The 26,190-nt window shown below is 42.5% G+C and overlaps 1 protein-coding gene across 2 annotated transcripts; it reads left to right on the top strand.

Moving 5' to 3' along the window:
* The first annotated feature begins 3,301 nt into the window (after window positions 1-3,301).
* LOC112225921 (chromobox protein homolog 1) lies at window positions 3,302-25,137 on the top strand. 2 transcript variants are annotated; one of them, XM_024390055.2, is made up of 7 exons: window positions 3,302-3,515; window positions 5,516-5,668; window positions 9,621-9,795; window positions 20,752-20,935; window positions 21,041-21,135; window positions 21,283-21,433; window positions 24,465-25,137. In XM_024390055.2, the coding sequence occupies exons 2-6, from the start codon at window positions 5,566-5,568 to the stop codon at window positions 21,425-21,427; spliced, it is 702 nt and encodes a 233-aa protein (XP_024245823.1). In that variant the 5' UTR covers window positions 3,302-3,515; window positions 5,516-5,565; the 3' UTR covers window positions 21,428-21,433; window positions 24,465-25,137. The 2 variants fall into 2 exon arrangements, with proteins under 2 accessions (XP_024245823.1, XP_024245824.1); XM_024390056.2 differs by lacking the exon at window positions 3,302-3,515 and adding an exon at window positions 3,573-3,839.
* The last annotated feature ends 1,053 nt before the right edge of the window (window positions 25,138-26,190 follow it).

The following is a 26,190-nucleotide window of genomic DNA, read 5'->3' as shown; positions in this document are numbered from 1 at the left end:
GCCTAGCCAGTCTCCAGACCTGAACCCAATAGAAAATCTTTGGAGGGAGCTAAAAGTCCGTATTGCCCAGCGACAGCCCTGAAACCTGAAGGATCTGGAGAAGGTCTGTATGGAGGAGTGGGCCAAAATCCCTGCTGCAGTGTGTGCAAACCTGGTCAAGAACTACAGGAAACGTATGATCTCTGTAATTGCAAACAAAGGTTTCTGTACCAAATATTAAGTTCTGCTTTTCTGATGTATCAAATACCTATGTCATGCAATAAAATGCTAATTAATTACTTAAAAATCATACAATGTGATTTTTCTGGATTTTTGTTTTAGATTCCGTCTCTCACAGTTGAAGTGTAGCTATGATAAAAATTACAGACCTCTACATGCTTTGTAAGTAGGAAACACTACTGATTTAGCAGGTTATCAAATACTTGTTCTCCCCACTGTATAGTGTAGCTACCTCAATTACCTTATACCCCTGCACATCGACTCGGTACTCCCTGTATTAGCCATGCTATTTTTACTTGTTATTGATAATCATTATTCACTGTGTATTTATTCCTCATATGTTTCTATATATATATCTTTAACTATGCATTGTTGGAAAGCATGCATTTCACTATGTCTACGCCTATTGTTTATGAAGCATGTGCCAGATGGGTCCTTGATGCTGATTGGCTGAAACACCATTTCAGCCGTGTGTATATCAGACAATAATCCACAGCTACTCAAAAATACTTGTTTACTGTTCTATTTACGACAAAGGGCTGTATACAGGCACTCCACTTATCGCATACGAATTTAGCTGTGGTGTATTGGCCATATACCACACCCCCTCGGTCCTTATTGCTTAATTATAATAGTAATTCCAATGGTAGCACATCTCTTGGAAGGTTGATCCCAGGCTCATCACTGTATGTAGATTGTAGGCACTTTTTTTCTACAACACATCACTTTCTCTGTCTTTATTTTTCTCTCTTCATCTGACCCTCTCTTTTCCTATTACTCTGTTTCTCTATATCTACCCTTCTTTGTCTCTGTCCCCCCCCCCTCTCTCTCTCGTACCACAGGGCCACTGGTCCTAGTGAGTAATGGGGTAATTAGACCAATCATGCTGCAGAGACACAAGATGAATTCTGTGTGCTCTCCTCTTTTGTTCTCTGCTAAAACCCAATCAGGTTTCTTTCCTCAACATTACCTGAGAGAGACCCCTCTCACCCCTCCCTCCTTCCCCACCTCTCCCTTCACCCCTTCTCTCTCTATACCCTCTTTCATCCTACTGGGGTAGACTTCACCCTTCTCAACCTCGGTTATCCTCCCCTCTTTCAGTAAGATCTCAAACTTTTCCTTGTCCCCGTTTCCTCCCAGTTCGTTCACAACCTGTTTACATTTTTGCTCACCTCTTTCCTCTATTGGGAACTGAGATTGCTGGTTGAAGATAGATAATGTTCTTTCTTTTCTACTGATTTTCAACAGAACATTGTGGCAAGTGGCAGCAACATGCTGATTTGTGACTGCAACTTACGTTTGAATATAAAATTGGCAATACTGAATTAAGGACATGGACCAGACAATTGGAGAAGTTCTTTGGCCACTATATCATTTTTCTTCATATACCATGAGAGTTAGGGTTTGTTGAAAGTTCCCACGAAAGTCACCTCCTTCCTACTTGTAATTGACTTGGGATCCTGGGTGAATAATGGGCTTCCTGTTAAAAGGGGTTGCTATTGGCTAATGAAGCTGAACGTGTTGTTTGCCCTGTCCTCCTCCCCCTACCCATCTCCCTCCTCTCCCCCTCTGCATCTCCTTCCTCTTCCCACTTACTCATACATCTAATGTAGACACCACATGTGTGCATGTGTTTGTGTACATGCAAAAGGGGGCAGGGGTGCAGATGTGTGTTTGGAGTAGGTAGGGAATAGGTGTGTTTGCATGCATGTGCGTGTTGTGTGTATTCATGTATTTGAAGAACACATATGTTACCCAGTCTCAGGAGACAGGGGACATGATCACACCACTTGTCATCCTGCCTGACCCTTAACGCTTCGCCACACAGTCAAATCAATTAGGGATCTACATAAACAAATATACATTATACTGTCCACCTGCCCTTATAGACCTATGAGTTCATTCCTTCTCCTCTAATTCAATCCTATCCAATTGATTGGATTTGTGGTTTTGATGGGAAACGGAGAGGCATTTGCACTTCCATTCCAAAAGTACAGGTAGGGTTGGACACCTCTTTATTTTTTGTGTCAAAGGAACAAAGAGGATATGGCCCTATCTGCTTTTTACAAGATCACATACTGTAGATGTGGGAGAGCGGAAGATCCTGTTTAATGGCTTTGGTTCGTGCATTCCAGATACAAATCATAATATCACACACACTCATCATCACAAGCACATACACACACACACACACACACACAAACACGTTGGATACAGTGTCAGCTGCAAGGCCAAGCTCTGCAGCAGTCTAGTCTTGTTTTTAACAAAACTGTGACTGGTGCATGTGCAGGTAATGCAAGCTTTTTACTGGTATTTTGTTAGTACGCATCACTGCCATGCTCTAAATCCTTAAACACATTACTTTTGTGTTTTTTTGTGTGTGTTCCTTTCGATTTACATGACAACATAATGAATGCACATATTGACTGTAAACTATTATGATTAATGAACAGGGTGGCTTCTAATGATATCCCAGAGGACATAGAGAGGGTGAAGATGGCACCTCTCATGGGTGACAATCTTCATCAGAGTTCTGAGGGTTTTCACATACAGCAGTTTGTCAGTCGGGACATCAAAGATGCTATACCTTCAGAATATGCATGATGTAAGTGTCAGTGCAGTCAGTTAAAAAAATACATCTGGCAGTGGAGAAGAAGAAGGGAAAGACTGTCGCTTTTCACTGGCTGAAGTCAGTGAAGGCTAACCAGCCAAAAGGGATAGAGAGAGAAACATGGAGAGCAAGGTGGGGGGAGTTCAGGCTTTCACAACTGATCATAGGTTTTTGAATTACTACTGTCTTTCTAAAATTATATATATTTTTAATGGTAAAATTCATGAATCAATCCTGAGACTCTAGAGTATAGAACTAAGTACAAGACATTGTAAGTAAAGTAATTGCTCTACCCATTGGCAAGCTTGACCAATAACTAAACATTGAAAATAAAGATCATCAAACATCTCTGAATAATATGTTTATAATAGAGAAAAGAAAGAAAGAACAATAACATGTTTAAAGACTTCATCTCCCATGGTGCCATACAATAACACGTTGCGTAGCCACGCTTCGCCGGAGTTGGCGGGTACGAGGGAGGCACTGGATGGCTATTGTCTGTAGCTTTACGCAAAAACGAGAAGAGTGTCCTTTTAAAATATATTACAAGCTGATCTTTACATAAGATAAGCACAACATCTATATATATTTTTTTAGATAAACTATCGGTGTAATACTGGTTTTCATTTGATAAAATTAACTAAATTTCCGACAATTCATTCATTAGAGTCAAATCTCTGTAAAGGTAAGTGGCTAGTTACTTCACCATCGCCTTTGCTCTTTAGCGGTCCCCCCAGCGTTAACCTTGTATTATGCACAGTGGGTGATAAACATATCTCGATGGACCAATATATTGACACGGCAATGTGCGTCTTGCTACATTGTTGCATGCGGATGCTGTTTTGAGTGTTCAATGGTATTGTTTTCGCGCGAGTTCGTGTAGATTGCTCTCGTGCTATGATTCAGGTCAACATGGACGACTAGTCATTCCATCTCGACAGCTCTGGGGGGGAAGAAACCCCCTAGCACCATCATGTGAAACGGGATCGGCTGATGGCATAGTGAACGGGTTGGTTAATACATTGTGTTTGTAGCCTTTTACATTTCCCCTGTATTCGACCCTTTTACTTGGTTGCACTGCGCGATTGCCCGTTATTATTGAAGTAGGAAAACGATTTAGGTTGCTACATTTCATTACCCCCTTTCGGGCAGGAATGTGGCTCGTCGAATTGGTTACTCCTAAAAGAGAGGAAACGTGCTGTAGCAAAGAAAGGACTGCTTATTAGACATATATTTGCATCGATTTACAAGTGGCTAAATTCACATCATTGATTGACATTGCCCGTTAATACGAACAGTATAGCCACCAGCGAACTGCAGCGTTCACCTAAAATCAATGCTACTCCAATAGGGCAATGGAATCAGAAATCATCACCTTCTTGAAATGACTTATATTTTGAAACGAACTGTTGAATTGCACATCAAAGTCGGCAATCAAATGCGTTGTTTAGCCTACACAACATTTTGATGATACTGAAAAACGTTGTCTTATTTAATTATGCTTTTAATACATTTGTGTTTGTATGATAGTGATGCTTTACCCCCTGCTTACCCCAATGTTGAGTTAGGAAGGGGTGGGGGTAAGCGTTTTCTTGGTGTTGTGTGTTCCATAGGATAAGAATCAGGGTGACTATGTGCCCCCTCTTCTCCTCCAGACATTCCCTTGTTCTCACCATGTTTGTTTTCTACCAGTGGTTTGTAGTGATTGTGTGCCAAAGTTGATTTGAAGCTTGACCCCCTTCATACTGAATCTCATGTCATTTGATGTGCTTGACTGCGTGATTGCTGGTCTGATTGATATGATTGTGCTTCTGACATTTTAAACTTTCCAAACATATTAGTAGGTGTGCGTTGGTCTGCACCACATCAAGGCTACAGCCCAATGGAATGTTCAAGAACTCGTATAGTCCCTACCCCCTGCCGAGATCATGTATTCAAGATGGGTACCAACCCCTGGGGCTCTCCTCTGGGAATCACGCCAACAGTGTACCATCCCATAGACTCTCTAGTCATAAATATTTCTGGAAGTAGTGATGACAAACCTAAGAGGGCTTCTAGTCAAATATTTGCTTTTCTGTGTATTTGTTTGCATCAGTTGCAGACTTGCAGTACAATGCATGCCAGCTTTTTTAATAGAAACATAATATATCGCCGCTCCATGCGTTTTAGTACTGACCATGTAGTAGGAACTATATTCAAAGATTATTTTAGAACTAACCCAAGATAGACCACAGCCTGTTTCCAAGAGGCGCAAATGACTTTTTCTGTTTGTAACAGAATGGAGTTTTTTTCACAGAACTGTATTGAGATCAAATGTTTTATAGATGAGAAAATAAGCAGAATGTCGGCCAAAATCCATCACGCACCATCTTCTCCCACTGCCAACCACTGGTCTTCCTCTGGTCACCATATTTGGTGGTGAGCGGAAATGCCAAACTGGATGCTTCACATGTACACAGCCAATAGAACAATGAGACAGATGTTCCATCTGTGCTGTCGTGGTATGCATGCATTACACGTTAGTAATTTATTTGACTGTGAGAGATGATACCATGTGGTTATCTTACCGTTGTCATTCTCTCCTGCCTTCTGTGATATCTCCCTGATGCCTCTGATCCGTGACCCCCACCCGGTTCTCCCATCAACCATGCCTAAGTAACACCCCTCCCCTCTCACCCTGTTTAGCTCTGTTGACAAGGAACCCGCTGGTTCCACTGCCTTCTCCCAGCCTGAAAATGAGTGAGCCTACCGCTACAGAATCCCCTAGCGATGTGACCCCCATTGTTACTACTGGTGTTACCACTGAAGGTGTAGATCAACCTTCTACTAATGCAAACGGTAATCCATTGTTTCTGTCTTGTGAATGCAATGGGGGTGGGTGGTGGACTGGCCAGCTTCGGCAGAACTTAAACGCCCGCAAGCGGAAATTCGTTTTTTGGGGGGGGTGAAAGACAATGCCGTAGCTTACCCATGATGTTGCACAAGGATTTAAGTCAGTCACTTTAGTCAAAGTATGATATATTTGGGCTTGAAGTGATAACTTCAGATATTTTCCGTGTCAATGTGTTTCCCCTATGTGATGACGTGCTAATACTTTTCAGTCTTAAGTTTTTCCACTCCACGTGGAAATCACCTCTGGAAGATCTCAATTGCATAATCCTGGCGTCCTCTCTCGTCTCCTTCTCAAAACCCATTGGAGGACAAGGTCAGAGGGGAAGGACCTCTGGCTTTCTCATCCAATGGGTTTTTGAGAAGATGAGGACGTGAGGGTTCTGCAATTGAGATCATTCCCTCTACGTTCCTTCTCACCTCCAATTCGTGAATATGTAATGTTGCTTGCGTCATTCTTCAGAGGTGGAACCTAAGCAAGCTTTTCTGCTCTGGAAGAGGATTTACCTCCAAATATTTTTTTATGGGGCCTCCAAAGGATTCTCTCTTACTTGGCTGCCCACCTTGACAAGATTAGGGGGATATGTACTAGGCTTGGGCGGTATCCAGATTGTCATACCTTCATACAGACCTTGTTTCATACTGGGAGATAATACTGGCACTGAACACAAGGGGCCATGTTTTCAAACACCACTCATACTCAGTAATCTGAAGGTTAGCAATGTAAAAAGTACACCTAAAATTCCATAGAGAATGCTAACAAGCCTATTGCAAACATTTTGTAACTCAAAGATGATACTCAGTTTGCTGCACGCGAATAACAAATATTAGCCAGCAAGGCTCTTGATCCCGGAGGGGGTTCTCTGCTGTTACCAAGCAAATGCTTGATTTTGGAAGAAGCTAACCACTTAGCTAGATAGCTAACTAGCTTCTAAATTAGCAAACTAAATTTACAACTGCAGAGCATTTAGCACATTTAGACAGTTAACTTAATAGTAATAAGATATCTAGCTGGCAAACATTTAACTGTGAATTCCATGCTGTAATTAGATCACCTGGCGCATGCTGCACAACAGTGAGTGACTCAAGGCTCCGCTCTCTCGTCTTTGTGTGCTTGTAAACAAATCACCTGACTGTGGAGTAACGTAAGCTTCATAATAATGTGACAGCTGAAATCTAACATATTACAGGTATTTACTTTAGTAGCTACAAATATTCCAATTTATTAAAACATTTCAAATAAATAGTTTAAACAGTATTGATGGTATTGGAAAAACCATCCCATGGCTTTTTTCCAAATACCCCGGTATACGGTATAGTGCCCAAGTCTAATATGTAATGCACTGTGTCCACCCTCTACACACACACACATATATATACACACACACACACACACACACACACACGCATTCATCAACTATGCACTCATGTGACTGTTTGCTTTGATCGTCATCCTTAACACCATCTTGTCCATCCTCTTTCAGATATCCAAGAATCTTATAGGTTGTGACCTTGACTTTTTCAAGGGTGCACCCTCCCTTTGATGTTATGGTCCACGCTAGAGGTGGACCATAGTTTCAAAAACAATTGGTAACACTTTTTTTTGTTGGCTAGTCAAACTGTAGATGCTCTACAGACTATCAGTAACATTTCAACTAATTATCTGCCAAACCTTTATCCTAACTCGAAACGTAGCCCTAACCTTTACCCTAACCCTTATTCTCAACCTTAACCTCACCAAGCAGTTGCTTATCAACAGATAGTTTGTTGATAGTTCGTCTGTAGATGCTCTACAGATAATATCCAAATAAAGTGTGACCAAAACCTTTTGTTGGCTGTGTGTGGCACCTCTTATCCTTTGCCCAACCTGTATGTCTATTTGGGCTTCAAATCAGCAATGATAGTGCATCCTTCTCCATGACAGTGTATGTACACTACCGTTCAAAAGTATGGGGTCACTTAGAAATTTCCTTGTTTTTGAAAGAAAAGCAAGACATTTTGTCCATTTTAAAATAACATCAAATTGATCAGAAATATATTGTAGACATGGTTAATGTTGTAAATGACTATTGTAGCTGGAAACAGCTTTTTTTTTTAAATTAATGGAATATCTACATAGGTGTACAGAGGCCCATTATCAGCAACCATCACGCCAGAAACAAATAATTTTATTCTGAAACTCACTATTCTTAGCCTAGACTTGTCAGTCTAGGCTATTCCGTGCGAGAAATTTCCAAGACACGGAAGATCTCGTACAACGTTGTTTACGACTCCCTTCACAGAACAGCGCAAACTAACCAGAATAGAAAGAGGAGTGGGAGGCCCCGGTGCACAACTGAGCTAGAGGATAAGTACATTAGTGTCTAGTTTGAAAAACAGACGCTTCACAGGTCCTCAACTGGCAGCTTCATTAAATAGTACCTGCAAAACACCAGTCTCAATGTCAACAGTGAAGAGGTGACTCCGAGATGCTGGCCTTCTAGGCATAGTTGCAAAGAAAAAGCCATATCTCAGACTTGCCAATAAAAATAAAAGTTTAAGATGGGCAAAAGAACACAGACACTCGACAGAGGAAGATTGTAAAAAAGTGTTGTGGAGAGACAAATCTAAGTTTGAGGTGTTCGGATCACAAAGAAGAACATTTGTGAGACGTGGGAAAATGAAAAGAGGCTGGAAGACTGCTTGACGCCATCTGTCAAGCATGTTGGAGTAAATGTGATGGTCTGGGGGTGCTTTTGCTTTGGTGGTTGTAAAGTGGGAGGGTTAAAGAGCCTTCCTTCTTCAAGATCCATCACTGCATTTTGCCATTCCATACCCTGTGGACGGTGCTTAATTGGAGCCAATTTCCTCCTACAACTGGACAATGACCCAAAGCACAGCTCCAAACTATGCAAAAACTATTTAGGGAAGATGCAGTCAGCTGGTATTCTGTCTATAATGGAGTGGCCAGCATAGTCACCGGATCTCAACCCTATTAAGCTGTTGTGGGAACAGCTTGACCGTATGGTACGTAAGAAGTGCCCATCAAGCCGATCCAACTTGTGGAAGGTGCTTCAGGAAGCATGGGGTGAATTCTCTTCAGATTACTTCAACTAATTGACAACTAGAATGCCAAAGGTCTGCAAGGCTGTAATTGCTGCAAATTGAGGATTCTTTGACGAAAGCAAAGTTTGAAGGACACTGTTTCAATTAAAAATCATTATTTATTACCTTGTCAACGTCTTGACTATTTCCTATTCATTTTGCAACTCATTTCATGTATGTTTTCATGGAAAATAAGGACATTTCTAAATGACCTCAAACTTTTGAACGGTAGTATATGTCCTTGAAATGTTAAATCCTTTGTCCAGTCCCCATACTGGACACCTTAAAACGACCCCAGGAGCATACCAAGCTCATCTAACTCCCTCTAAAAACAAATCCATGAGGGTCAGTTGGAGGATCTCTCTTTGAATACAGAAACCCATTGCCATGGTTTGGTTATATTTACAGACTTACAAAAACCCAATTTGAAAGTGGATCAACCAGATGCTAGTTATTCAGAGCCAGAGATCTTGAGGCGCACTGAAGCCTACATCAGAGAGCCCGTCTCAGCATAGTCCTCCACAATTCCATGAACTGTAATGAAAAAAGGGTTGGCAAACAGGGTTGATGATAAAAAGGTACAAAGGTTGCCATTCTGCCACTGCTGCTTAATTGTGAAAAATACCACAATTTTGTATTTTGATTGGCAAATCAAGTCCAACAGACTCGATTTGGACTTGAATCCAATGTTTTGTCACGAATCGCTTCTGTGTAATCTGTCCATAGTGAAGTGTGCCCATAATCATTGGGGCTTTATAGCTGTGAACAAAGTCTTTGGAGTCTAACCAAACTGTTCTGCACTCCTTCCCTTCACCAGAGCCCCCCAAGGAAGAGGTCAAGTTGGCAGCAACAGCAGGGAAGAAACAGACCAAGAAGAAGGTGGAGGAGGTGGTAGAGGAAGAGGAGGAGGAATATGTGGTGGAGAAGGTGCTGGACCGACGGGTGGTAAAGGGACGCGTGGAGTTTCTGCTCAAATGGAAAGGCTTCTCCGAGTGAGTTGAGACTTGATGCTTGTAATGCTGCAGTCACAGAAATGAAATGATCATACATTACATACAATCCTATATACATTTTTTAAATTATAATTTTGCATCTTTTTATTGGTACCTATGGGGTAGTGCCGCTTGGGGAATCTCGGGGGCCTTGTTGCCATGCAACAGGAGTTGTAAAAAAAACCTGGGCCCTCCGGATCTGCAACAGGTCGGACGTATTGGACGCCATTTTCCTCGCAGAGCATGTTGTGCAAGGTCTACAATGGTCTCCAATGTCTCTGGCTTGTGACAAGTGGTGGTGTGGAACACTTGCCAGTGGTTGGCAAGAACAGTGCATTTGGAAAGTATTCAGACCCTTTGACTTTTTCCACATTTTGTTACGTTTCAGCCTTACTCTAAAATGGATATATATATATTTTTTTAAATGTCCCACATCAATCTGCACATAATACCTCATAATGACAAATAGCTTTTTTATTTTGCACATTTGATTAAAAAAACTGATATCACATTTACATAAGTATTCAAACGCTTTACTCTGTATTTTGTTGAAGCGCCTTTGGCTGCGATTACAGCCTCGAGTCTTCTTGGGTATGACGCTACAAGCTTGGCACACCTGTATTTGGAGAGTTTCTCCCATTCCTCTATGCAGATCCTCTCAAGCTCTGTCAGGTTATATGGGGAGCGTTGCTGCACAGCTATTTCAAAACAAATATTTATTTGTCAAATGCGCCGAATACAACCACAGTGAAATGCTTACATACAAGCCCTTAACCAACAATGCAGTTTTAAGAAAAATAAGTGTTAAGTAAAAAATAACAAATCATTAAAGAGCAGTGGTAAAATAACAGTAGCGAGGCTATATACAGGGGGTACCGGTTAGTCGAGGTAATTAAGGTAATATGTACATGTAGGTAGAGTTAAAATGACTATGAATAGATCATTAACAGAGTAGCAGCAGTGTAAAAGATGAGGGGGGTGGCAATGCAAATAGTATGGGTAGCCATTTGATTAGCTGTTCAGGAGTCTTATGGCTTGGGGGTAGAAGCTGTTAAGCCTTTTGGACCTAGACTTGGTGCTCCGGTACCGCTTGCTGTGTGGTAGCAGATAGAAGTCTATGACTAGGGTGGCTGGAGTCTTTGACAATTTTTAGGGTCTTCCTCTGACACCGCCTGGTATAGAGGTTCTGGATGGCAGGAATATTGGCCCTACTTGTATACTGGGCCGTTTGCACTACCCTCTGTAGTGCCTTGCGGTCGAGGCTGAGCAGTTCTCATACCAGTCAGGATGATCTCGATGGTGAAGCTGTATAACCTTTTGAGGATCTTAGGAGCCATGCCAAGTCTCTTCAGTCTCCTGAGGGGGAATAGGCTTTGTTGTGCCCTCTTCACGACTGTCTTGGTGTGTTTGAACCATGATAGTTTGGTGATGTGGACACCAAGGAACTTGAAGCTCTCAACCTGCTCCACTTCAGCCCCGTCGATGAGAATGGGGACATTCTCGGTCCTCCTTTTCCAGTAGTACACAATCATCTCCTTTGTCTTGATCACATTGAGGGAGAGGATGTTGTCCTGGCACCACATGGCCAGGTCCCTGACCTCCCTATAGGCTGTCTCATCGTTGCCTGTTGTGTCATCGGAAAACTTAATGATGATGTTGGATTCGTGCCTGGCCGTGCAGTCATGAGTGAAGAGGGAGTACAGGAGGGGACTAAGCACGCACCACTGAGGGGCCCCTGTCTTGAGGATCAGCGTGGCGGATGTGTTGTTACCTACCCTTACCACCTGGAGGCAGCCTGTCAGGAAGTCCAGGATCCATGTCAGAGAGAGGTGTTTAGTCCCAGGGTCCTTAGCTTCATGATGAGCTTTGAGGGCACTATGGTGTTGAATGCCTTTTGTCCAGGTGCGTAAGGGCAGTATGGAGAGCAATAGAGATTGCATCATTTGTGGATCTGTTGTGGCGGTATGCAAATTGGGGTGGGTTTAGGGTTTCTGGGATAATGGTGTTGTGAGCCATGACAAGCCTTTCAAGCACACCGTGGCTACAGACGTGAGTGCTACGGGTCAGTAGTAATATAGGCAGGTTACCTTAGTGTTATTGGGCACAGGGACTATGGTGGTCTGCTTGAAAAATGTTGATCTTACAGACTTGGTCAGGGACAGGTTGAAAATGTCAGTGAAGAAACTTGCAAGTTGGTCAGTGCATTCTCGGTGTACACATATCCGTAACCCGTTAGGACCTGCGGCCTTGTGAATGTTGACATGTTTAAAGGTCTTACTCACATCGGCTATAGAGAGCGTTATCACACAGTTGTCCAGAACAGCTGATGCTCTCATGCATGTTTCAGTGTTGCTTGCCTCGAAGCGAGCATAGAAGTAATTTAGCTCGGCTGGTGTCACTGGGCAGCTTGCGGCTGTACTTCCCTTTTTTAGTCTGTAATAGTTTGCGTGCCCTGCCACATCCGGAGAGCGTCGGAGCCGGTGTGGTACCATTCAGTCTTAGTTCTGTATTGATGCTTTTGCCTGTTTTATGGTTTTGTAGGAGGGCATAGCAGGATTTGTTATTAGCTTCCAGGTTCGAGTCCCACTCCTTGAAAGCGGCAGCTCTACCCTTTAGCTTAGTGTGGATGTTGTGTCGTGGAAATGTCCTGTATTACAAATCATGAGAGAGCAAACCACACACAAGTCAGAGTATATTATAAAGTCCATATTTAATTATTTGAGCTTTACCATAGCCCTGTTTGACTCTCAGATCAATTCAGTGTCTATAAATGAATTCTCTGAGAGAGCTTACAAAACAGTTCTTAGTATCATTTATAGCCAAGACACACCTATGACAAATAACAGATCTTAGGAACATTACACAAATAACCCTTTACTTGAAAAAGGAGTATCCCATAGCTAGATAGCATTAGCTATAAATTATTGTTCAGTTTGGTCTCCTAAACGAAGTTCTTATCTCGTTCTTGGTACCACTTAGGACCCAAACATTACCTCATCCAATGGCATACATCAATTGTCAATTCTAGATACTCCCATCAAAAATACAACCCCTCCTGGACAAAATCTAATGAGAGGAGTGACTGGCACACAGACATTGTGGAGCCAACTAACTGGTTCCCCATTAATCACACCATCCCTTCAGATGGTTTAGGAATAGTTAGACACATTCACATATCAGACAAACCTGACCTCTCCCCTCTCTGGACCCCAAGTAATTTTTTCCACATAAGCATTACATACGAACATTGATAAAACATCTTATCAATGTTGCCTAAAGAATTCTGATTCTGCCACAACAGTTGCCTGTAATCCATGGCTTCTGGTTGAGGTATGTACGTACAGTCACTGTGGGGACGACGTCATCGATGGGCTTCTTGATGAAGCCAGTGACTGATGTGGCGACTGATGTCCTTAATGGCATAGGAAGAATCCCGGGAAACATATTCCAGTCTGTACAAGCAAAACAGTCCTGTAGCTTAGCATCTGCTTGATCTGACCCGTCTTTTTAAAATTTACTGAGTGACTGGAGCTTCCTGCTTTCGTTTTTGAAAGCAGAAATCAGGAGGGTAGAATTGTGGTCAGATTTGACAAATGGAGGGCGAGTGAGAGCTTTATATGCGTCTGTGTTTGGAGTAAAGGTGGTCTAGAAATGTTTTCCCTCTGGTTGCACATTTAACATGCTGGTAGAAATTAGGTAAACCGGATTTAAGTTACCCTGCGTTAAAGTCCCCGGCCAATAGGAGCGCCGCCTTCTGGGTGAGCGTTTTCCTGTTTGCTTATGGCCTTATACAGCTCATTGTGTGGTCTTAGTCACAGCATTGGTTTGTGGTGGTGAATAGACAACTACGAAGAATATAGATGAGAGCTCTCTTGGTAGATAGTGTGGTCTACAGCTTTTCATGAGATACTCTACCTCAGGCGAGCAAAACCTCGGGACTTCCTTACTATTAGATTTCGTGCACCAGCTGTTATTTAAAATATACATAGACTGCCACCACTTGCCTTACCAGAGGAGGCTGTTCTATCTTGCTGATGCAGCGTAAAACCCGCCCGCTGTATGTTATTTATGTTGTCGTTCAGCCACGACTCGGTGAAACTTAGGACGTTGCAGTTTTTAATGTCTCCTTTTGTAGGGTATACGTGATCGTAGTTCATCCATTTTATTATCCAATGACTGAACGTTGGCTAATAGGACTGATGGTAAAGGCAGATTACCCACTCACTGTCGGCTCCTTACAAGGCACCCCGACCTACGTCACTGATATCTTCGTCTCTTTCTCCTGCGAATGATTAGGATGAGGGCCTTGTTGGGTGGGTGAAGTAAGTCCTTTGTGTCGACTCGTTAAAGAGAAAATCTTCTTCCTGTACGAGGTGAGTAATCGCTGTCCTGATATCCAGAAGCTCTTTCTGGTCATAAGAGAGAGTTGCAGAAACATTACGTACAAAATCAGTTACAAATAATGCGAGAACACACAATAGCACAATTCCTTAGGAGAGAGCCATCTCCTCATGCACCATTTTCAGGTCTCAAGAGATGTTCAATTGAGTTCAAGTCCAAGTTCTTGCTGGGCCACTCAAGGACATTCAGAGACTTGCCCCGAAGCTATGTGTGCGTTGTCTTGGCTGTGTGCCAAGAAAATCCAGCACGGTGAGTTATGTGGCTCTAGAAGGTTCTCAAGTTGAGAAACAGCCTCCTCCATTTGCAATAACTTAACTTCAATTCATTTTTAACGTTGCGAAAGTGACGACATTTAGAAAAGTCCCAGAATCACAAGACTAGGCGCATTGGAACTGCCTCGGCCCATGGAGACGGACCCTAAAGTTTCTGTCCGATAGTTCTCAGGGACCCCATAGCAATGCTCGGAAAAAAGTGAATTTTCAGAACTAATTAAGGTCTACACATAATGGCCTACACATAATGTCAGAACTGCACCTGCAGCTTGAATGTAACTGTTTTTGAAGTTTAAAAAATATATATATTTTAACAGGAGGCGCTGTGAATTGTGGGCCGACTCTGAAATATGTGATAGTTGGCTTTTAAAAGAGTTGGACAAAGTTAGATTGGTGTCAGTATGATATCTTATTGACTGATGGCTGCCCTGATGGCAGTATGATATATTGGTATTGTACAATATATATTGCAAATGGTAGGCCAGTTGAGAACAAGTTCTCATTTACAACTGCAACCCGGCCAATATAAAGCAAAGCAGTGCGACAAAAAAACTACTGAGTTATACAAACAAACGTACAGTCATTAGCACAATAGAAAAATCTATGTACAGTGTGTTGAAATGTAGAAGATTAGGGAGGTAAGGCAAATAGGCCATAGAGGCAAAATAATTACAATTTAGCATTAACACTGGTGTGATATATGTGCAGATGATGATGTGCAAGCAGAGATACTGGGGTGCAAAAGAGCAAGAAGATAAATAACATTATGGGGATGAGGTAGTTGGGTGTGCTATTTACAGATTGGCTGTGTACAGGTACAGTGATCGCTGTACAGTAAGCTGCTCTGACAGCTGATGCTTAAAGTTAGAGGGAGATATTTTTGCAATTCGTTCCAGTCATTGGCAGCAGAGAACTGGAAGGAAAGGTGGCAAAAGCAAGTGTTGGCTTTGGATGACCAGTGAAATATACCTGCTGGAGCGTGTGTTACGGGTGGGTGTTTCTATGAGCTGAGATAAGGTGAGGCTTTATCTAGCAGAGACTTATAGGTGACCTGGAGCCTGGAGTGGGTTTGGCGACAAATATGTAGTGAGGGCCAGCCAACGAGAGCATACAGGTCTCAGTGGTGTGTTGTATGTATATGCATTTAGTTTTACTAGCATTTAAAAACAGCTGGAGGCCACGGAAGGAGTGTTGTATGCCATTGAAGCTCGTTTGGAGGTTTGTTAGCACAGTGTCCAAAGAAGGGCCAGATGTATACAGAATGGTGTCATCTGCTTGGACAAGTTGCTGTAGGGGGGTTTAGAGCTGTTGCCCGGGATATGGGTAGCCAGGCTGAAAGCATGACCAGCCGCAGAAAAATGCTTATTGAAATGATCGATTATCGTAGATTTATCGGTGGTGACAGTGTCTCCTATCCTCAGTGCAGTGGGCAGCTGGGAGGAGGTGCTCTTATTCTCCATGGACTTCAGTGTTCCAAAACTTTCTGGAATTAGTGCAACAGGATGCAAATTGCTGTTTGAAAAGGCTAGCCTTAGTCTTCCTAACTGACTGTATATTGGTTCCTGACTTCCCTGAAAAGTTGCATATCGCGGGGGCTATTCGATGCTAATGCAGAATGCAACAGGATGTTTTTGTGCTGGTCAAGTGCTGTCAAGTCCTATATCTGTTCTTTGTTCTACATGCTTATTTAAGATGGTGAGGAAAGCACTTTTGAAGAGCAACCAGGCATCCTCTACAGACGAGATGAGGTCAATATCCTTCCAGGATACCCAGGCCAGGTCGGTTTGGAAATGCCTTCTCGCTGAAGTGTTTTAGGGAGTGTTTGACAGTGCTGAGGGTTGGTCGTTTGACTGCAGACCCATTACGGATGCAGGCAATGAGGCAGTGATTGCTGAGATCCTGGTTGAAGACGGCAGAGATGTATTTAGAGGGCAAGTTGGGCAGGATGATATCTATGTGGGTGCCCATGGTTACGGATTTAGGGTTGTACCTGGTAGGTTCCTTGATCATTTGTGTGAGATTGAAGGCATCTAGCTTAGGTTGTAGGACGGCCGGGGTGTTAAGCATATCCCAGTTTAGGTCACCTGACGGTATGAACTCTGAAGATAGATGGAGGGCAATCAATTCACATATGCTGTCCAGGGCACAGCTTGGGGCTGAGGGGAGTCTATAACAAGCGGCAACGTTGGGAGACTACTTTCTGGAATGGTGGATTTTTAAAAGTAGAAGCTCGAATTCTTTGGGCACAGACCTGGATAGTATGACAGAACTCTGCAGGCTATCTCTGCAGTAGATTGCAACTCTGCCCCCTTTGGCATTTCTATCTTGTTGGAAAAAATTGTAGTTGGGGATGGACATTTCTGGATTTTTTTATGGCCTTCCTAAGCCAGGATTCAGACACAGCTAGGACATCCGGGTTGGCGGAGTGTGCTAAAGCTGATGTTAACATGCATGAAACCAAGGCTTTTGCGATTACAGAAGTCAACAAATGAGAGCGCCTGGGGAATGGGACTGGTGCTGGGGGCTGCAGGGCCTGGGTTTACCTCTACTACCAGAGGAGGAGTAGGATAAGGGTACGGCTAAAGGCTATATGAACTGGTCGTTTAGTGCGTTCGGAACAGGGAGTAAAATGAGCAGATTTCTGGGTGCAGAAGAATAGATGTAATGTACAGACAAGGGTATGGTAGGATGTAAGTACAGTGGAGTTAAACCTAGGCATTGAATAAACCTAGGCACCGGATAAGCCAAGTGAGGTCACTGCATGTGTGGGGGGGGTGGGACAAAAAGGCTATCTAAGGCATTGGGCAGGGCTGGGTGCTCTACAGTGAAATAAGACAATAATCACTAACCAAAACAGGAATAGACAAGGCATATTGACATTAGGGCGAGGCATGTGTCACCGAGTGATCATAGGGTCCAATGAGAAGCAATAGGTGATTCAGTTAGTCGCTACTACGTTAGGCGAGCCTGAGACACGGCGATTCAGACAGCTAGCGGGCCGGGGCTAGCAGATGGGCCTTTGGCAATGTCGCAACGGTAGAGCCTGTTGAAACCACCTCGGACGATTACGTCAGCAGACCAGTCGTGATGGCTCGGTGGAGCTCCGTGTCGGCAGTAAAGGGTCCAGGCCAATTGGCAAAAGAGGTATTGTAGCCTATGAATTAGCTGGTGGACCTCTTCGGCAAGCAGGGAAATGTTTCTTTTTTAAATTAATTAAAAAACAACTTTTATTTAACTAGGCAAGTCTGTTAAGAATAAATTCTTATTTTCAATGACGGCCTAGGAACAGTGGGTTAACTGCCTTGTTTAGGGGCAGAATGACAAATGTTTACCTTGTCAGCCCGGGGATTTGATCTTGCAACCTTTCGGTTACTAGTCCAGCGCTCTAACCACTAGGCTACTTCCCGCCCCATGGGCCTAGCTAGAGGCTAGCTGGGCCTAGCTAGAGGCTAGCTCAAGGATAACTGATGCTTTCTTTGGGACCTAGACGTTGAAGGTGAAGACCGCTAGCTGTGGCTAACTGACCAGTAGATTGTAGCTAGTTAGCTAGCTAGCCTTTGATGGGGGTTCCGGTTCTAAAGTATAAAAATAGTAGATCCATACTACATTGGGTGAGGCGGGTTGCAGGAGAGTATACTCAGTCTGTTGATTGAAAGTGAGATTAAAATATATATGAAATAATACAAGGAAACTATATTTACAACGGGACATGATGGGACAAGACAAAACACACTTTCGACTGCTACGCCATCTTAATGAGGGATTTACTGAGGGGTTTACCATCACCAAATGAACAGGCAGAAATCAACACAAACGAGTGATGGAGAGGAACCACTATCACTGCTCGGCCATCCCTAATTCAACAAGCCAGTCAATTTGGCATTTCTGCAGCATGTCCAATTCGTTATGGTACAATTGGAAATGTACAAATAAGGGATTTAATATCACCAAATGGACAGCTGAAATCAACACCAACGAGCGATTGGACAGTGTCCATTACACATATGCTATATTGTCAGTGTGAACATGCTCTTCTGCAAGTTGACAGTGTCCATTGCATATCCATAAGGACTTCCTGTTTTGAAATGGACATGCTGAATCAACATCAACGAGAAATTCTTACTTCCTATGATCAAACATGACAAATAGATCTTCTAGGTTGATTCAGGGCTTAACATTAGTGATCTATCATTTGTTCAGTATGTATGCCATTTGGACATTTCTTATGCCATTTGGACATGGTTCACTAACTTTTGGGTTCGGAATCCGACTTCCTATGATCATATATGGCAAATTGACAAAACATGGGCCTTATGGAACAACTCAATAAAATAAGACAATATATCCAGAAAGTTACTACATATGTATAATATATGATGTTTTAAAAGTGAATTTATTTTGTGATTTTGAAAATGTCACCCTTGAGATCTGACTTTGTGACCATTTCCCATATGTAAAATCTACGGTAGCGCTCACTCGCCACCTTTGGGATTTTTGGAGTATCACACTTGGCATTTGCCATGTTCCGCTTGCAATGTTTTTGATGATCTGCCATTTTATTTGTGGTATTTGCGATTGTGTATATTGTTCGCCCAATGCCAGTAAGCTGCCATTCATTTTTGTCCATTTCAAGGGGGTCTCCCCTTACTTGTCTTCATGGTTGTCTCATTGTCATGATGACCATCTAATACCAACTACAAACATTGAAAAATTAGGTTAGCTATTGCTCACCAGTTGTCAGGAATCGCAGAAATGCTGTCCTTGAAATTGGTGTCTTGATTCCTGATTTAGAGGGGCAACCAACTCCACTAGTGTACGGAATTGCTTAAGATACAACCGGGAAAGATTATGGAACTGGGGTACATCACCCAATTCCAGCTCCCTACACAAGTTTGCGTATGCTCCTTTTGGGCTCTATAAAATCATTTATTTTTTTGTTGCCTAATTCCGTTTGTCCCCCCCCCCCCATTTTTATTATAGAACAAAATTGGATGTTGTAAGTCCACAACAGTGCTTAAACCATACCAGCAGACCACTTTTGAGGTCTGGGAAAAATATACATTTTTGGGTGTAGAAACCCTTTTTTATATTAAAGTGTGCAGCCTGGCACCAGCAAGAGACCTGTAGCACACATGATTTTAGATTAGTTAACAAATCACCACTGGATTGATGCAAATAATAATTATGCCAGGTAGACATAGACTACTTTGTAGTAAACATTTAATTGAGAAGGTTTTTGGGAAAGCCTTGTAGTTATCATCATCGCTAATGGCTATGTGGCAGACAAACTCGTGCACACACAGGGGCCCCTTCAAAGTTAAAGAAAAATATGAATCCCTTATGCTTTTAGTTCATGTCTTATTATAACCTTGGGAAAAATACATTATCTAAATGGTAGATTACATTTAGTTGATGTCTTAAGTTCAATACATGTTTGAATATTCCATTTTAATGTCTGGATTCTGTCTGTGTTCTCCATATCGCAGATTTTATAGGGCCCTTCTCTTTGGGCTTGGCACTGCATCCGTGGTCTCCCGAGTGGCACAGTGGTCTAAGGCAATGCATCAGTGCTAAAGGCATCACTACAGACCCTGGTTCGATTCCAGGCGGTATCACAACTGGCCGTGATTGGGAGTCCCATAGGGCTGCGCACAATTGGCCCAGTGTCGTCCGGTTTAGGGTTTGGCCGGGTTAGGCCGTCATTGTAAATAATAATTAATTCTTAACGGATTTGCCTAGTTAAATAAAAAATAAAACATCTGCCAAGGCCTGATAACCTAATTCTAGGATTATTTGAACCATTCAGTGAAATCACAAAACTTGACCTTGGGTCAAGTTCTTTCTTCTTCTTCTTCTTTCCTTTGTTTGTTTGTTGTTGCTCTCGTTTGTTGCTCTCGTCTTTCTACAAAGAGTCAGTAGCCATTGCAAACATTTCCATCTTTTTCTGGTCCATGGTGACACAGAGATGGGACTTGCTTGGTCTTCGGCAGCTGTATATTTGGCATCCGTCTGTTTTGCTACTTCATCTTCCAGTGTTGCGGTGGTAGTCCTGCCACATCGGGCCCTGCACCCCCCGCCATGTGCTATTACGACCACGTTGGAATGATCTCAATTGTTAGTTGGTCCCTGGGCTGGGGAACCTTCGATCAGTTGGTTCTGGGGGGTTTGGAACCGAATCATCTGATGGTTGGAGCCCAGGTATAAATGGTCCTTTTACAGCTAGTGTCTTAGTTTGGAAATTCAAGCTGTTGTAGCCTTTTTAACCTGTATTTGTTTACCACAGTGAGGACAATACATGGGAACCGCAGGACAACCTGGATTGCCCTGACCTGATTGCCGAGTACATGCAGAATCATCATAACAAAAAAGAAAGTTGCAAGAAAGAGTCTGGTGGCAAGAGGAAAGCTGGCGAGTCTGACACAGAGGCAGGGGGTGAAGAAGGCAGGCCCAAGAAGAGGAAAGATGAGGTGAGAGCCTGTACTTGGTGTCAATATTAAAGAACATGCCTGATACTATAGACCGTGAATGTGGCCCTGTACTGAACCTTCTCTCCTTATCCATCACTCTTTCAGGCAGAGAAGCCCAGAGGCTTTGCGCGTGGTCTTGACCCTGAACGGATCATTGGAGCCACGGACTCCAGTGGAGAGCTGATGTTCCTCATGAAATGGTGAGTTCTGGGCTGCATTGGGATTTTGACACTTTTCGCTATACGGTACTGGGAGAGTGGAAGATTGGTCAAATACTAGTTGTCCCCTCCAAAAAAGTGGGACATAACTGATTGAAGTGGCTTCACCCTTAAATTCTGTCTCCACAGGAAGAACAGTGATGAGGCTGACCTGGTGCCGGCCAAGGAGGCCAACATTAAATGTCCACAGGTGGTCATCTCCTTCTATGAGGAGCGTCTGACATGGCACTCCTACCCCACCGAGGAGGAAGAGAAGAAGGATGATAAGAACTAGCCACAGGTCCAGGATGAACGGGAAGGGGGTACAGAGGGTGGGGTTTACAGTGGAGGGTGTCGGATAGAGAAGCTGATTTGTTTCAAAACCTTTCTGCAAACCCGGACTGTTACAACTAAAACAGAGGTTGACAGATGGGCAGGGATGATACAACTTGGCAAGGAGGGGGGGGGGCATGGGTAAATACAACTCCTAAGTCTCAAGATCACTTTATCAGGCCTCACATTTGGGTCTCATCAGCTAGAATCATGGGATAAGTAGTTTTCAGTCCCTGAGCACTGAATTGCTTCAAAATCACCAGCTCCTCATACTGTAGTTTCGCCTCTGAAAAGCTTTTGTCAAGATACACTTTTGAGTTAGCGAGGTATCACTACAGCAGCTGAGTTTACAAAATGGAATGGTCAGATTCCAAAACACGACCCAGCTAAAGTTCTCAGCTAATTCAATTGAAATAGCCAATCTTAATTTCCATTTTTTTTTTGGCGTGAAATGTTGAAGTTGATTTCTTGTCAGAACATTATCTTGTACCTACACATCCCTCATTGAGCAACTCGCAGTGCTTTTTGTTTGTCTTTCTACTTTTTAAGAAACCTGTTTTAAGTGTTGGCACCTGCCTTCCCTTGCCATATCATTATCATATAATGTGTAAATAGTCATGGTTATATTTGGTTAGTTTTAATTGGTTATGAGAGCGATCTAAGAAGGATTTAATTTGAGATTTTTTTGGATGTTCAGACTAGAGTTAACCTAGATTCTGGTCTTTAAGTGTTACACATAGGAGGTGTATAGAGTTGTGAACAATGGTATGGAGCAGGGTTTACATTAGAAAAACGTGGTGCTGAACATTTGGCTGGAAGCATTTTAATTTACCAGACATTTGAGACATTTTCCCGACCCATATGCATTGTGTGCGTGACTTTATTAGGGCTTACAGCCACGGCGCTCAGAATGACAGCTCACATTTTAGATGATGGTAATTCATTTTAAAAGAACGTGCAAATCGAGGACGCAACAGCGTGCGTGCTTACCGAATTCCGATGCGCACTTTGAAGGGGTTAGAATAACTGTCCACATTTACATTTCCTCAGCCAACAAGATGAGTAACGAACAGCAAAAATCCCTAGCCTATGTCAATATACTATTCCCCATAGTAGAACATTTGACCTATTTATTGGTCAGCTTGTCGTTCTGTGCGAAAAAGAAATGGCCTACTCCAGACAGACTCTGGGACAACAGATCCCAAATGCATACAACCAGTAGGCTTAGGCTACTTAACATTTTTTATAAAAATAACCTTCAAGCAATGAAGTTGATGCGAGAACATTTAGCTTAAAATGTTGATTAAACTATTATTTCTTCACATACAGTGCCTTGCAAAAGTACTAATCCCCCTTGCCGTTTTTCCTATTTTGTTGCATTACAATCTGTAATTAAAATGTATTTTTATTTGGATTTCATGTAATGGACACACACAAAATTGTCCAAATTTGCGAAGTGAAATGAAAAAAAAGACTTGTTTCAACAAAAAAATCAAACAACAAAAAGCTGAAAGGTTGTGCGTGATATGTATTCACCCCCTTTGCTATGAAGCCCCTAAATAAGATCTGGTGCAACCAATTACCTTCAGAAGTCACATAATTAGTTAGATTGCACACGGGTGGACTTTATTTAAGTGTCACATGATCTGTGTGTGTATATATACACCTGTTCTGAAAGGCCCCAGAGTCTGCAACACCACTAAGCAAGGGGCACCACCAAGCAAGCTCTCCAAACAGGTCAGGGACAAATTTGTGGAGAAGTACAGATCAGGGTCGGGTTATAACATACGGAAGAAGGTACTCTGGTCAGATGAGACTAAAATTGAGCTTTTTGGCCATCAAGGAAAAATGCTATGTCTGGCGCAAACCCATCACCTCCCATCACCCTGAGAAGACCATCTCCACAGTGAAGCATGGTGGTGGCAGCAACATGCTGTGGGGATGTTTTTCAACGGCAGGGACTCGGAAACTGTTCAGAATTGAAGGAATGATGCATGGCGCTTAATACGGGGAAATTCTTGAGGGAAACCTGTCTTCCAGAGATTTGAGACTGGGACGGAGGTTCACCTTCCAGCAGGACAATGGCCCTAAGCATACTGCTAAAGCAACACTCAAGTGGATTAAGGAGAAACATCTAAATGTTTTGGAATGGCCTAGTCAAAGCCCAGACCTCAATCCAATTAAGAATCTGTGGTATGACTTAAAGTTTGCTGTACACCAGTGGAACCCATCCAACTTGAAGGAGCTAGAGCAGTTTTGCCTTGAAGAATGGGCAAAAATCTCAGTGGCCAGCTAATAGAGACATACCCCAAGAGACTTGCAGCTGTAATTGCTTCAAAAGGTATTGACTTTGAATAGTTATGCACGCTCAAGTTTTCAGTTTTTGGTCTTATTTCTTGTTTGTTTCACAAAAAAATATTTTGCAAACTTTGAAGTCGTAGGCATGTTGTGTAAATGATACAAAACCCCCAAAAAACAATTTATAAAAGCACGTTTCACTCCAGCAGCAACAAACAGGTGGTTTGAGACTCTTTACCAGCAGCTCCTCCGTTGTCTGACCGATTTTTTTTTTCCACTCAAATTCGCCACTGCATCTGTATGCTGTGTGCTTGTGATAAATAAGATGCATAAAGACTAACAGAAATACCCATGCAGCAATTTAATTATGCAAATTAACCTATAGACAGATAAGCTTGACCGGTCAAATGTATTTGCATCGACTGGTATTTCCATCAATGAATAAGCTAAAGAGCATTATTTTGCAATGGGATGCTTTTCCTTCTTCCTCACAGACAATTGGCTCGCGGCAATTTTATTTATCGGCTTTTCACTTTTTTTAATCGGACAAAAAAACGTCTTATTACCGGCTAACAGAAACCCTGGTATGGAGCTACTAACTTTGTTGTGGAGCAGCAGTATGACCTATGTAACCTGAGTTGTTTGTGGTTTTGTACCCATGGTTAAAAATAATTGATTGGTGTGATCTACTTTCTTGACAGATAACAACACCCTCAGAAAAGAGGCACCAAGTAAGAAGCTAGAGATGAAGATGCGAAAGATAGGCTTTCACACAGATGAATCTTCCTTTGGAAAGCTTTATTTACTATAACACCCACATATTCTGTCCTTATTTCTTGTCGAGCTATTCCCACGTGCAGTACATGCTCACCATTCACAGGCTGCCTTGAGGTGATTGGGGCTTTTGGGAGGTTTGGTATTGTTGTTAAACTGCACTGGAAATACGTGGATTTGGATTAAGGTGGTGGGAAGGGTTCGGCTCAGTCAGGACCCATGGTTTTAATGTGGTTGCGAAGATAAGGGATGGACAAAATAAATGGCATTTTTATTTTCATTGCAATGCAACCAAATCTATCCCAAGAGGTATACACAGAGGAAAATGTAGTGTCTATGCCTGGGCTCTCCAACCCTGTTCCTGGAGAGCTACTGTCCTTTAGGTTTTTGCTCGAACCCTAATCTAGCGCACCTGATTCTAATAATTAGCTGGTTGATAAGTTGAATCAGGTCAATTAAAACGGGAGTTGATAAAAACCTACAGTTGAAGTCAGAAGTTTACATACACTCATGTTGGAGTCATTAAAACTATTTTTTTCAACCACTCCACAAATTTCTTGTTATCAAACTATAGTTTTAGCAAGTCGGTTAGGACACATACTTTGCATGATACAAGTAATTTTTCCAACAATTGTTTACAGACAGATTTATTTCACTTATAATGCACTGTATCACAATTCCAGTGGGTCAGAAGTTTACATATACTAAATTGACTGTGCCTTTAAACAGCTTGGAAAATTCCAGAAGATTATGTAGTGACTTTAGAAGCTTCTGATAGGCTAATTGACATAATTTGAGTCAATTGGAGGTGTACCTGTGGATGTAGTTCAAGGCCTACCTTCAAACTCGGTGACTCTTTGCTTAACGTTATGGGAAAATCAAAAGAAATCAGCCAAGACCTCAGAAAATAAATTGTAGACCTCCACAAGTCTGGTTCATCCTTGGGAACAATGGGAACAATTTCCAAACGCCTGAAGGTACCACGTTCATCTGTACAAACAATAGTATGCAAGTATAAACACCATGGGACCACGCAGCCATCATACCGCTCAGGAAGGAGATGTGTTCTGTCTCCTAGAGATGAATGTACTTTGGTGCGAAAAGTCGAAAAATCAATCCCAGAACAACAGCAAAGGACCTTGAAGATGCTGGAGGAAACGGGTACAAAAGTATCTATATCCACAGTAAAACAAGTCTTATTTCGACATAACATGAAACGCCGCTCAGCAAGGAAGAAGCCACTGCTCCAAAACTGCCACAAACCAGACTACGGTTTGCAACTGCACATGGGGACAAAGATCGTACTTTTTGGAGAAATGTCCTCTGGTCTGATGAAACAAAAATAGAACTGTTTGGCCATAATGACCATCGTTATGTTTGGAGGAATAAGGGGGAGGCTTGCAAGCCAAAGAACACCATCCCAACTGTGAAGCACAGTGGTGGCAGCATCATGTTGTGGTTGTGCTTTGCTGCAGGAGGGACTGGTGCACTTCACAAAATAGATGGCATCATGAAGAAAGAAAATGATGTGGATATATTGAAGCAACATCTCAGGAAGTTAAAGCTTGGTCTTCCAAATGGACAATGACCCCAAGCATATTTCCAAAGTTGTGGCAAAATGGCTTAAGGACAACAAGTCAAGGTATTGGAGTG

The sequence above is a fragment of the Oncorhynchus tshawytscha genome, linkage group LG27 (assembly GCF_018296145.1).
Source record: "Oncorhynchus tshawytscha isolate Ot180627B linkage group LG27, Otsh_v2.0, whole genome shotgun sequence".
Taxonomy (NCBI): Eukaryota; Metazoa; Chordata; class Actinopteri; order Salmoniformes; family Salmonidae; genus Oncorhynchus; species Oncorhynchus tshawytscha.
The sequence above is the reverse complement of the archived record's forward strand: the minus strand, read 5'-3'. Positions and strand labels throughout refer to the sequence as shown.

Bases quoted from the DNA above. Each gene is read 5' to 3' on its own strand.
- LOC112225921 (XM_024390055.2), top strand. From the start codon at position 5,566: ATGAGTGAGCCTACCGCTACAGAATCCCCTAGCGATGTGACCCCCATT. The intron at 9,796-20,751 runs GTGAGTTGAGAC...TGTTTACCACAG, and splicing joins AAATGGAAAGGCTTCTCCGA to TGAGGACAATACATGGGAAC. The intron at 21,136-21,282 runs GTGAGTTCTGGG...CTGTCTCCACAG, and splicing joins CTGATGTTCCTCATGAAATG to GAAGAACAGTGATGAGGCTG.